A 13,969-nucleotide genomic window follows, 5' to 3' on the forward strand; every position below is an offset into this window, starting at 1 on the left:
CAACGCATTGGGACACAATTAGGTTTGCTAAAATCATACATACCTTTATTAAATGTTTGATTGTTGTCTCCTGGACTTGCATAAACTCCTGACAATCTCACAGCACCCATCCACATGCTTGCTCGACATGGATGGCTAGCAGGGACTTGGCCACCCCTACCTGCCTTCATATTGGCTAAAATGCACAACTACATTCTAAGCTCCTCTGACGATGATCCCATACCATAGACTTCAGTCCCCCAAGGGCATTCACCTACAGCGCTTTGAAGCCATAACAATGGGAGCAGGCACTATTGTGAAGGCATCATGAAGTAAGACACAGACAACAACAGAGTCAAAGTTCAAACTAAATTGGTTTATTAACTCTAATGTAAGGATGTCAACAATCTCGATGTGAATATCCCCGTTTCCCTCTTCAACCTCCTCACCTATTGAATCAGAGTCCTCTTCAATAGATCTGAGAGTTCGATGCGCTCGGTAGTCCTTTTCTTTTTTTCTTTGTTGTGGATATCTCCCACGAGAAGAAGCCACAGTGAGAACGATAGGAACGCCCTGACCGTGACCCCCTCCCGGGAGAGACCGGAAAGGGGAAAAAAGCCAAGTGTAGGCAAAAACCCCAGGAATTCACAACGGCAGGTGGGAATCCTGATGGAGGTTGTAGCAGTTGAACTCAACGGAAAGCGTCAATTCTCAGTAATAGTAAGCGAGGAAGGAATAACAGGAAGTGTAGGAAATGCAATAACTCCCACAACAAATAAAACAGAAAAAACTGCAAGCAGACAGGATGGTTAATGAACCAAAGAATAAGAAGGAAAATAGAGAGAGAAAGGTCCCGGGAATCGGAGCCTAAAAGGACGAGGAGGAGTAGAGAGAGGAAAGCTCAGCGGAGCCAGAATACAGCGTACAGCAAACCGCGGGAGCAAAAGAAAGCACAGCTGACCGGAAGGGTTGCAACTCACAGAAGGAAGATAGGGTGTGGCTTAAATAACGCCACGTTTGCTTAAACGGAGAAAGACTAGACCGTCAAGTGGCTGTGACGTGAAAGACGAGACAGGAATTCGGAAGTGCGTAATCGGAATCGGGGCCACAGACGGCAGGTAGGAATGCGTTGCATGACAAAGGATGGCTGAATGCCTAACTTGCCCTATTCCAAGGTGGGATTTCTCAACCTGAACGGAACTAAGGAACGTCTGAGTCAGAAAGTTCAATTTAAAAGTCTGTCTGTCCATGTCCAAATACTATCCTGAGTCCTCACAGCTAAATAATGTGTAGGGGCCTGTCAGCAATACACAAAATGATGATCAACACAAAGTTCTGAGCTTCTCCCACTTCTAAGCTTCCTTTCAGCTCCCCTTCCGAAGTTCAAGAAAGTTCCACAAACGTCTTCAGATTACCTTTCTCATATTTAACCCAGTTCCACAAATTCCTGGGGTTCCCTTCCCCAAGATCAAGGCACCAGGGTACCAAAGAACAGGTTCTTGAGGCTTCTGTCCTCAAGAAAGCATTGCAGTTCATCAACTCTCAGGGTTCCCTTCCCCAAGACTTCAAATTACCAACTTATACTTGATTTCAATATTCAGTACAACTCCAGGTCAACTTGACCCTCCATCTGGATTGAATTAACAGTTCTCCTAAATTCTCCTTCTTGGTTTAATTTAACAGTGTCTTTGGTTTTTTTAAAATTCAGGGCTCCCTGGTCTAGGTGCAGTTGTCAGACCACACGGTCCACCCATCACAGGTTACGCAACCAGGACCCCTAGGTTCTTCAGCCCACACAGGTTCTTCTGTATTTGCCCGTGTGTACAGATTGACACTCACTTAGCTTCTCCTTGTTGGCCTCTAGGTGTTATATGTAGGTTCACATTCACTTGGCTTTGCCACAATGTGTTGCATCTTGTCAGTCTTTGGCCTTGCAGTACTGCACTCATGCACAAAGTTCACTTCTTGGTGGTTTAACCTCTCCCCATCTTTCTGTCATGCTCTTTTGCAAACTTCATAATTGCTTTTTCATGTCATATATTGCTTTCAACTGGGCAATTTCCCATTCATCAGTTATCGGCTCGTAGCTTGGACCATAAAGTTTCCATTCAGTTTGGCATTCAATATTCATTATTATTTATTTTGCTGCTGGATTTCCATTCAACCTGTGGTTTCAGGTTGATTTTAATCTGTGCACCTTTTTCTGCACATTTGTTTTACTTATACATGGTTCCCTCGGAGTGCCCCAGTCTCAAGTGATGTTCCCTTTAACTCACTGGTCTCCGGCGGTCCTCTCGCGTAGATGAGATGTCCCACTTCTGCTCCATCTGCTGGCCTGCTTTTGACTGCGAGCCCCGCTCGCACTTTTGGTGCTTGTCTGTATTCGCCGGCAGCTCTGCTTCTCTTCCGAAGATGCCGGCAGCAGCTTTGTTGCTGTTCATCTGCCCGCAGTTCCAACTGCTGCATTATGACCACAAAGGCTCCAAAACCTCTGCAATTCTGACAGCCAATCTTTCCCTGGGCTCCACAGGTCTTCAGGATTGTCTGCCGGTGTCTTGGCTGCCCCTTCAGGACCCACCACGGCTGCCTCCTCTCGAACAGGATCCCCTGCTGGTCTCTCCCACACAGGCCTCTCCGTTTGTCTCTCTGCTGCTGTTTACCCATTTTATTATACACCTGCAACCACTTGACAGGTTGCTGGTGTGAGTTCCCATTTGGACTTGCCGGACTGTAATTAGAGCGACATGCCTGACCTTCACAGCACTCTGCAGGCATGTTCCTCGTCCCAGAACTAGAGCAGTGAAATGGTTGACTAGTGTTCACTACTCCTAGTCACCTCTTCCTCGTCCCAGTACTGTCATAGGTTGAATGTGGGAAAATGAGGGGAGATGTTTTACAATAGCCCAAAAAGGCTGGGGGAGGGTTAGGTTGGTTCTCAATAGGAAAAGGGGATACCATGTCTCATTTGTGGGTACCCTCTTCCAAATACCCAAGTACCCTCCACCCAGGTCATCCGGTCATCCACCCCCAGGGTCAGGATACAAAAGTGATGGCCTTTCCCTGGTATGAAAAACCAGAGGGTATTTCACAACATTGTCCCTGGGGATCCCGTACTCAGTTGGCCAGGTAAAGGCCATCACTTTGATTTGCAATGCTGAGGGTGGACAAATGAGGGAGGATCACCTGGGTAGGGGGTCCTTGGTGAGAAGCACCCAATGGTGAGACATGGTATACCCCCATCTAACCCCTAACCCTGCCTATTGTATGGGAAACTACAGCTCCCATAATTCCTACTCTCTTAACACTGACAACAATATTGAGCCAAGGAAGATGAGGAATGAAGTTACAACAATTACCTCCACTGACTTGCATTGGCTCTGTCCCCGTAATGAGGTCAGGCAAATAGTCTTAACAGTGCACATCTCCCACTTGTTAACACTTCTTGTAGGGATAAAAGGTGGCACACACATGCACACTAAGAGCGAGGATGGGCATGAGAAGGAACAGCTTTTTCGGGGCTAATGCAAACCAGTCTGTGGAAGTTGGAAGGCCAACGGGATGATCAGCAATTGCAAGGATCGAGAGAGAGCCAGGTGAGAAATCCACACTATCGGGAAGCAGTAAGCATTCCAAGTCTAAAGCTGAGTGTGTGGAAGAAAGAAACCTTGAGGTTGCCAGAGAGCAGCCTGTGACCCTCGCGGGTGAATGGCAGATTTGGGTGGAGTAGAGGTGGTTTTGGTAACAGCCTTTACTGCTGCAGGAATGAGATAAAAGAGAAACACGATTAGTTAGTTATTGAAGACAACAAAAGCCTGGTTGGCGTTTAAAGCTATAGTGAGCTGTCAGATGAAAGTTGAAACATTGCGCGTGTGCAGATAGAATGGAAAGGACAATTGTTAAACAGTAAATGGAAAAGAAACACAGTAACGGAGTGGTCCTATGAGGGGAGACACACATTTCAAAGTCTCTGTGAAATGTTATGAGTTGAAAGATATTACAGTGGGAAACAATGGAAAAAAAGAAACCGCAATAAGAAAAGAAAGTTGAATATGCCAAGAGGGCAAAGCATATGAACTATGGAAAAGGCAATCTAAAGAGAATAAGAACTACAAGTACCACAAGGCATTGGTGTTGCAAGATGAGAAAAGATTGTGAATTGTGGAATTGCTGAGGTCGAAGTGGTCATGCAGAGGTCTATGTGCAATCGTTGCAGCTTCTAAGGTCTTTCACAGTGAAAAGATATTTAAGATACAATGTGTGAAAGGGAACCCCCACGAAAAAGAGGACAGGCTTGTGCCCGGCAGAGGACAACCTGTGCATAACTGTGAGAAATTGGGAAAGTGAATGTGAATAAAGTATTGATGACAAGGCGGGTGAAGCCTTAGGAAGTGTTTGAATTACCAGATGTCTGATGCCCAAGACCCAACTGTTGTATCGTACCAGTAAGCCAAAGTGTGCTAAACTGTGTGCCACGCACCTATCCTTTTTAAGAAACTCTCTAGACCCCGTGGTGCTGAACGTGGGGAAGGGAGTCGTTACTTAAGACATTCTGACATTTCTTTTGAGACACTATTTTCCTTTTGTTTTCCCTCAACACATTTGCCATCTTGAGAAGGAGTACACGGTTCCTTTTTTTAGTGCATGACCTTTTATTTTGAGTAGACTGGCTTGGACGCATTTGCGAGTTGTTTTATGGTCGAGACTACTCCCATTCTAGAATTAGGGCGTTTTCAAAACGTGTATCCATTGTGTCTGTGTTTATTACCTGATAGATGCCTTCCTTACACTGGCCCTCTGAAAGGAGGATCCAGGGGGAGGAGGAGTGAGGATACCCTCAGGTTTCTCACACTGTATAAGTGTCATATTACATCACATATTATTGTTAAACTGTTGCCGGCTGTTGGCCGCGTTCACACCTAATCAGGGGCCTGTCTGCCTAGTCAAAGATAGAAAGACAGACTTGTGTTACAAGCCTTCTAAGTGAACAGCACTTTCTTACTACAGGCAACATCCGTTCCTGTGCCACCACTTCACACATCTTCACACATCATGCAGAGCATCGACTGCTCAGTGTGCGTCATGAGCACACAGGTACCCAAGCCTATGCTGCAAACTAAACCATGCCCAAAGAGAACAGGCTGGCACTCAGAGCAGGTGGTTCACTGCAAAGAAACGATTGCAGCTTCAGCTTCAAATGTTGATTTAAACAAACAGTTTCTGGTCTAATATTGTAATTGTAGAAAAAGTACAATATTGCATACATACATTGCATTACTTGTTTTTAAATACATGTTATTTTGTCTCATTATTTCCTTATTATACTTACCTAGTTCATCAAAGTAGGTGTCAATTCCATTTGGCCCTGGTACTGAGCAAAGAAGCCTTGATTTGAGGAAACTGCTCCATTTATTGACGAGCGTTCGCTGTCCTCCAACATCGTTCTACAAAGAACGCAAAGAAATAAACCTTATTGTGGATTTTGAAGATTAACTCTTTAGTTTACGTGAACTTCCTGTAAATTAAATTGAAAAACAAGACAGACAGAGAGGGCCGCACTCCACATTCAAGAGGGACGTCCCTACTGTGGAGCGTCTGTTGTATCCGCCCCAAGGTCACCCGTTCCCGCCGCCACATTCGTCACGTGGGCAGGGGGCAGCAGATCCATTCATGAACTTTAACCTCAATACCAATGCTACTATATACATTCTACTTTTCTGATACTTTGTAGCACTTGACCACATATTAACCAATAAACATATTCATATATTAAAAATGTCAATGAGGTCACACTGTAACCGACCATCCGCATAAAGACGGGTGATGGGGGACAGAATACCTTAAGAATACTTATATAGGTTACTTATTAAATGAAATAAACCTGTTATTATATATGCCAATGATATAGCTTGTGATCTGTCACATTTCCTAGTCTACAAAAAAAATGCTCTACCTCAGGTTCTCACTTGAGCCGGCCGAATCCAGACTTTATTTATTCCTAATAGCAAATCCAGTCTCTCAGAATCTTTGCATTATGTGAAGGAAGCTTAGCAGGTTGCAAGAGACAGACAGTATTATCAAGGTCCTGCATGTTGGGTATATGCGTCAATATCAACAGGGGTAGCGGGTTCAGCAGAGAGCTTTGTCGTAGGGCTAACCGTAGTGTTAGACATTGGGGTTAGGGTTAGTCCGGCACCGTCACTGGTGAAAGGCTGGCAGCACGCTAGCAGCTTTGCCAATTGGATGGAGATTCAGATTTGAGTTCTGTTTACGATTAAATTGCTGCGTCTAAAGCTATTTAGTCGTTGATCACAAACACCGACAGAGTGTGATTTTGCCGCAGAAGAAGATATTCTGAGCATTGCAATTGGGATAGAGTTTGGAAATACTCACAGGTGCTGTAGTATGAACAAAGACATTGTGTCGACCTCCTCAAATGTGGCGGTCTTTGTCAGGAAGCCAGCTTTTGAGGAAGATGTGGGGGGTGGGAGGGTGCTGCAGTAGCTACGAGCTAGCTTCTTATGACATTGTATTGAATTTAGATGAAACAAGAGCACAGTAGCTATTTTTCAGACTGCTACAAGGCATCAGTTGGAAGTGCAGTAGACCTATAACCAACCATTAGCAGTAAGGAACAGAGGAATATTCAATGGTTGCCCCAGAGAGATTCTAAGAAGGAAGCAAAGGAGGCGGCACATGCTGGCAACAGCTTGGTCTCTGGGGCCGCATGATCTGGTTGTAAGTCGAGGTCCACTTCTCTGCCCAACGGATGAATGATTGCTTGTCACGCTGGCACATCATCAGCCAATATTTAATATATATGCAAGGGTCGGCTTCTAGGGAAAGTGGAATTTCCATACAGAACTCAAAAGACGTGAACTGCGATATCCATTTCTCAGGATAATAATAATGCGTTATGTCCCACTTGATGCATGGTTCTTCCCGCTTCTAAGCACTGTAATAATAGGTGTTACAGTAATGATGTGCTTTTAATTTTGTAATGTGGGTAGGATATCAAAACAAAAACATTTTTGGTATTAAGGACTCTTAAAAATAAACAATAAAATATGTGCTCATGTTTTTTTCTTAAATTTTCTGCACGTCATTTAACATGCTCCACTACCCTCCGTGGCAAATGTCAAGCCCAAGCAGTGCAGTGGGGCAGGCGACTGGACTCCAGGAATGAAGGAAGCCAGTGCCCCCTCATAGCACCCGGTTATGGGAGAACTCAACTTTTCTGAGTAATGTTTCAAATCTTTTTGAACGTTTGAGGGATCATGAACCAACAAAAAGTCCGATGGTTTTAGATTTTCTCGAAACAAATCACCCAACTAGCATTTACATATAAATGAAAAGTTTAAAAGTCCATATATATTCACAGCAGTTCTGTTAAATATGTTGTGATAAACACTGGTACTCTTCTAAATGGGATTTGTGAGGAGAAAAGCAACAAGAAAACATTTGGACTAGTTCCCTCAACTGTTGTGGCTCCGGAATTGGAATTTCCGGAATATCATCACCAAATCTAGGGTTATGCTAGTTCGTCAATGAATCTCTTCCTTCCCTTGTGACAGTGGAGCTGCCTGGGTTCTGATGCATTTACAATATTGACTTTAGAAGGGAGATTCCGTTCATTATATTTAGGAACACAGGCATTGGCAAAAGGAAATTATTAATGCCATTTTCAGTTTCACAATATGTTTTAGCCTAGATTGTTCATAAGCATGATCGTCTTACCGCACAAACTCTGCCCACTCTTGCGTATATAGCGTTATTGTCCTTGTCACTCTCTTGCGCTTTCTCCGTAAAGAAGAAGTACACCTTGTTGTCATCGGGATCATCGTTATCGGGAATCATTCCCGAGCCAACAAACTTTGGCTCTGTCGAAAGAAAAATTCAGCACAGTGTTTTTATTGAATACTTTGAATGCATCTGCGTCTGTTATAGAGGAAACCTCAAAAATGTTACATTGAATTGTGGTACACTTCAATATTCAGAATTTTACATATATAATGTAGAAATATTTACATACTTTTGTGATTTTTATAAATAGTTTTCTTATATCACTTTTCATGCCGGAGTTCAGCATCTAAGCACAGACCGGGTATCAAACTGTGCTGCTCCGCATTGTTGTGTTTCCAAGACCAGTGTGTTGCCCTTGAGCTATCCTCCTGTCCTCTATTTTAAGAGAAGCAGCATATTTGGACTGAAAACAATTAATTGGGATATATTACGATTTGGGCGGTATGGGTAAAATGTGGCGGTAATACCGTTGTATTACCGCATCATCCATCTATAAATCTGGCGTAAAGATGGAGGATTTACCTCCAGCTCAGAGCTGGAAGTTAATCCGATACCTTTCTACCAAATGTCGGTGGAATTAATGATGTGGTAATTCCATCAAAATCCCCATGGAGTCCTATCGACTCCAATTAAATGGGGACTAACACTGCCACCACCACTTGTAATCTGGCAGTAAGAATGCTGGACCAAGTGGCGGTAGCGGTATTACACTATGGTGGCATCTCAGCGGATTTTCCACCGAGATAACACCAGACTCGTTGGATTTCAACTCTGACATTCGCATTGAACAATTTGACCTTTACTCATCGATCTTCCCCATGGCCTTCCGGTCATGACTTTACTGGCTCCCTTTTTTGTTCTCAATTGTTAACGCCAGGATAACTTTGGGTGGTAGAGCACTCTACAAATATACAACAACATGCCATAATGACAACACCCTCTGCCTAGTGGTGTACATTCTGTCTTTATCATGAGTGGCCATTTTTGATTATCCCTTGTAAGAAACTTGAAGGTGTCTCACTTGCTAGTCCCTGGGGATCTGTCATCCAGGTGGCGAGGTCACTGCCATTAGTATTGGAGCCAGTTACTGGGGGTGGACCAGTGTGGGAGGATCACCAGGATGAGGGGTCTTTGGGGAGTGGAAGTGGGATGCCGACCGGTGAGATGTTGTACCCCCTTCCCATTACCACCTGTTCCACATCCTACCCCATAGGATATGTAGATGCTCTACTGCTCCCCCGCCCCCGTTTCCAACACAAACACTTTCCTACACTATAACAGACAACGGACTAACACCCCAAGCAGTTTACCTGGCATGTCCGAACACCAGTGTCAGGCAGAGTCAGGCAATTGATAATAACTAAACAGACCTGACAGCACTTTCCCTTCCCCACAGGGATAAAAGACAGAGCACAAAAGCACACTTCAAGCAAGGCCAAATGCATGTGGAAGCAGTCATTCCAAGCCGGCAGTTCAAACAGAGAAGAAAGGTGGTGAAACCTGACAGACCAACAAGGATGGAAGTGCCCTTGCCCTTTTCAACCCAGTCCTGTGAAGCCTCTGTGAAAAGAATCATAAGACCGCGATTTACAGCTGGTGTGTGGTGTTACAAATGTCAACTGTGCACAGGGTCCTCCCAAATTCATAACCCAGCCAGGGAGGTATGCTTGCTACCATGGTACCGTCCTGGACTCCAGAGGCAAGAAAAGTCAACGGGTTCAAAACAGCCGGTGAGTCGGAGAGAGCTCATAGCAAACCAGACTGTCATGAGCCCAAGGTTGTGAACGGCAACACTGTATGAACTTGTAAATACATAATTTGTGTGTTTGGGCTTGGAAGAAAGCACAGTGAAGGACCAACTGCAGAGTGGTCATGCACCATGTGGGTGATCATTCAAAGGACTCTGGCTGGTCCCCTTTGTTGACACTGGAAGTACCAGAATGCACTAGGAGAGGCCTGTGTAAAGATTCAGAGGGGTCATACAAGGGTCGAGTCAAAACCCTTGTGCAATTGAAAGTCTCTGACACATTGACAAGAAGGAAAGCAAAGTAAGGTGTGTTAACAGAACTGTGTGTAGCCTGGCTGGGGCTTTAACGAATGCCTGACTGGGGGCTGAGAACTGAACTTAGGTAAGAAGGTAACCTAAGTAGTCTGAAGTGAACACTGGGAACTGTGGCAAGTGTGAACTCGACAGAGGGATGCCGGAAGAAAGCTAAAGGAAGGGGACCCCCGCTTTCTGATGAGAATGAGCCTGGTGTAGAATGGCTATGTGAACCCGATGGAGGGATGCCAAGTAGGAAGCTAAGAAGAGTGAATCCCGCATATTGATAAAGCAAAGTGAAATGTGCGTTTGGCAAATGTGAACCCGGCTGAGGGATGCCTGCAAATCAAAGTGAATAGGAATACACTTGTGGACATTGTGTCAACAAGAGTGAACTCGGCTAAGGGTTGTCTGCAGTGAATGGTTGTTTAAAAAGACATTGAGACTTTGAATGTTGCATTGTGAACAAAAGACCAAAGTGAACCCGACAGACGGAGGCCAACATTACATGAAGGATCAGAGCCCGGCAGAGGGGGCTCCTAAGGCAACGAGTAATCACCCCGTGAAGATTGCTGAAAGGAACTTTTGTTTTGTTGATGGTTACACATCAGAACCTCTGAAGTAAGAGACTTTGTGTGAAAGAGACTTGGCCACAGAAGGCCCTGATATTTTGGAACTGGACTATAAGCTCATGCTGGCGATGCCCAGCAGTGTTCTTTGCTCGGAAGTCCTGCTTTGTCCTATTCTAAACATGTGGGGAAGCGAGACCCCAGACCTACCATTCTGACTTATCATTTTGTGAAGACTTCTTTCTTTCCTGGTGAACATTATTCCGCAGTGTTTTCTAAGTTAATTAGTTAACTTAGTTGTAAGGATTGGCAATAGTTTTTTTATAGGCCTTTTTATTTGACAAGACGCCACTAGGACAGCCTCATTATTGTTTGATGGTCCTAGCCTGCTCCCATCTTAGATTTAGGTTTAGATTAGGCGTTTTTTTCTAAGCGATTTATATTTCAGTATCATACTTAATTTGGACAACAGAGACATCATTTTGAACTTGAGAACTCACTCAAGGGCTCCTTCACACAAAAACTAGTATGAGGAACTCATACGTACTCTTGGATTTGCAACTGCAGAGGTCATGTAAAATCAGAAATAAGTTACACATTTATTTCCAACTTACTCATAGCAACGTGTCTGTAAATAGGCTCCACCTGTTCCTAAATAAACTCCTATACCAATGACATCATGTGGTGTTTAAGAGGCATGTGTGACTTATATGTGTGACATTGGTCACGGTAAATACTCATGTCCTCACCTCTTCGTCAGTGTGAAGGGATTATTTTAGAAACATGAATAAAACATATATTGTTATTAAAAACCTGTTCATGTCCATGCAAAGTTCTTGCTAATGGTTCCCCGAGCAGCTTTGCATTCCCAAACACTTTGTGGTGGCTGTGTTAGCTTTCGCCTTTTGATGAATGTGATAAAGAGGTTATGGGCACACTGAAATATTATCAACATTATGTGAATCCATGAGGGGGATAGCTCAGGAGTTAAAGCACCTGCCTACCACATGGCTCACGCATGCCCTTCATGGGTGACTCCCTGGCCGGGCCAATCCTGCCCTTCACCCTTCCAGGGTCAATACATTGAGTGCATTTAAATGGATAAAAACACATTTAAATGGATAAAAACACATGTAAAACAATGCATAACAGAAATCCCAGCAATTAAAGGTGAGAGGTGTATACACGAGATGTGTTGCTTCATCATGAAGATACAGATTTAATAGATCTATCTGCTCAGAGGAAGAGAAAAGAACAGTAGAAAAGAGCAGGTTTTGCAAATATTATACAGATCAGCAAATCAACACACTAACAGTTTCAAGAACAGCCATCTCTTTGCTCATGTGTGTTGTGGCTTAACACCTGCAAAAGAAGAGGTTTCTTAGCACCTTCCGTGTATTGTGTTACACTATAATTGCACCATTAAATGTTCAGTGGATGGAGATATGCAGTCACAGGCTAATGTTGGGGCTGGGAAGAGTTGACAGCCCCAAGCAAAAGCGTTACGAGAAGGAGTCAATGCAGGAGCCAGGGCAGAGGGAAAGATGGAACATACTGCATATTGGTAAAGTTCTTAAAGCCAAATGAGAAAGTGACTGACAGTAGAAATGCTGCATTCTGGGCCTTGGAACAAAGTAAAATGCACATGAGAAAGTGAGCTGGTTTATTTATTTTATTAGTGCATTTAAACTTCTATACTAAGATGCAAAAAAGCAAAGACAACTATAACATGAACGTGCAAGATTAATATTCATACCTCGTAATGTGCACATTAACAAGGATATGTACGCATAAAAACGAAAGTTGATCTACACTTAAAATAATTAATAGTTAGACAATTATAAATACACACTCATCAATCGCTCCCAGGAAATCTGCGTCGATGTATCGTCGTGCCGATTCACAAACTTCTCAAACAGGCGAGATGGCAGGGCACTCCATCGGGAAATGATTTAGCGTTCCACTCAACCGCTTATTTTTGCACAGACGACAATGCATGAATTCCATGGAAAAACCCCTGAGGGGACCCTATCGTTGCAAGGGCCTAATATGTTCAAACAAACACGCATATAATCCTGACCAATTTACTGTAAATGATGACCATTGGACGTTTGAACTTTGGTGAAAAGTGCCTATATAAACTTGAAAGTGTGTTAATGGATAAATGTTGTCCGTTCATACTTTTGAGGAAAGTGTCTTCATTCAATTGAAAAAGTGATTTAATTGAGGAACATTGAAGGCACGTTTCTCCAAAGTTCAAGCACACATACACTTGACAAAGTGTTTTAATAGATAAATATAGTATGCTTGAAATCTGGTGGAAAGTGCCTACAGACACTTGAGAAAGTGATTAAACAGATACGTGTTGAGGAGGTGCAGAGGATCACACAATCAGTCAGGAAAAGTACTGAATGATGGAGGACTTGGGTGCATTTCAAAACCATTCTTAATTCAAACAAGGAATCTAACCCAGGACAACATGCAAGCATTTCCTCTTGTAGCTCTTGTATTCCAGACGATTAAAGGCAGGTGTTGTTAAACAATTGCATCAGAAATAACGTTGCGTTGCGTAATCAATTTACAAAACATTGCGGAGGAATGGGCTCAGTAAATATATCGAACTACTCATAGAATGTTTACGGGTTAGTCACTTAATTGGTGGATACCTAGCTGATGGCTCCACCTGGGCCCATCCTTCCTACAGATACGTGGTCTAATAAATCACTATAGGGCATATTGATTGGTTGCTGCTATCCATCATGGGTGGTGTGGTAAGGGGATCTGTTTTGGGTTGGCACCTAGCATACCAACCTAGGATATTTTGACAAGACATCAAGATATGAGCAACACACAAGGGGGGGAAAGAAGCTTCATGGTCTGCCATATTTCCAGTTAAAGTATCCCCTTAATCATCCCAAGGTGATGAGACCCCCTTTATTCTTTGAACTTGTCCTTGTGCGCTATCTGGTGTCTGTGTGCATACTGAGGGAGTTCCGCACATGGTCTATCTATGTTTGGCAGATAATGAATAGGCAGTGTTCTTCATATCTGGGTCACGTGCTAGGAGACTGTGTTGAGAGTTGATTTCCATTGATTTATTAAGGTTTTGGCTAATGCTAACATGCATGTTGTGTTTTCTCTTGCCACTGGGGACACACTTTGGTTATTCTTCCTGGAGTCTCTTGGCTCACTGCTCTACTGCACCCGACTATCAAAGGCAGTGTTTGCCTTTCTGAAACTTTAATTCATCTGGGAATGTAGTGCTTGAGCTTTGACAACTGTTATCTCGTGTCTTCGTTTCGCTGTCCCAATCCTCCCTCATTTCCCTTGATCCTTGGCACGTGTTGCCAGCCACTGTCTGGGTACTTGCACAAATATGTCTTTCTGTGGAGTCCACCTTTTGAGTCTTCCAAGGCCTTGAGGCTTGTGCTCAGTCTGAGGCAAATTGCAGCGTCCATCTTTGGGAAGATGGCTGCCCAATTACACTATTGCTTCCTTGTTAGCCAGCTATATTCCCGTGTTGTTCATGTTGCATGCACTTTATACATTGATCATGTTAATGTTCTTTGTGTCTTATGGA

General features: G+C 43.6%; 1 protein-coding gene across 2 annotated transcripts in view; it reads right to left on the reverse strand.

Annotated features, from left to right (window-relative positions):
• The window catches only part of SEMA3E (semaphorin 3E), a 516,349-nt gene that overhangs the window by 70,422 nt on the left and 431,958 nt on the right, over positions 1-13,969 (reverse strand). For both annotated transcript variants that reach the window (XM_069627817.1, XM_069627818.1), the window contains exons 7-8: positions 7,714-7,856; positions 5,306-5,420 (exon numbers count right to left, since the gene is read on the reverse strand). In XM_069627817.1, coding sequence (XP_069483918.1) covers positions 5,306-5,420; positions 7,714-7,856 — 258 coding nt within the window. The remainder of the gene's footprint in view (positions 1-5,305; positions 5,421-7,713; positions 7,857-13,969) is intronic.

Source organism: Ambystoma mexicanum, chromosome 12, assembly GCF_040938575.1.
Source record: "Ambystoma mexicanum isolate Mex_15411 chromosome 12, UKY_AmexF1_1, whole genome shotgun sequence".
NCBI classification, from domain to species: domain Eukaryota; kingdom Metazoa; phylum Chordata; class Amphibia; order Caudata; family Ambystomatidae; genus Ambystoma; species Ambystoma mexicanum.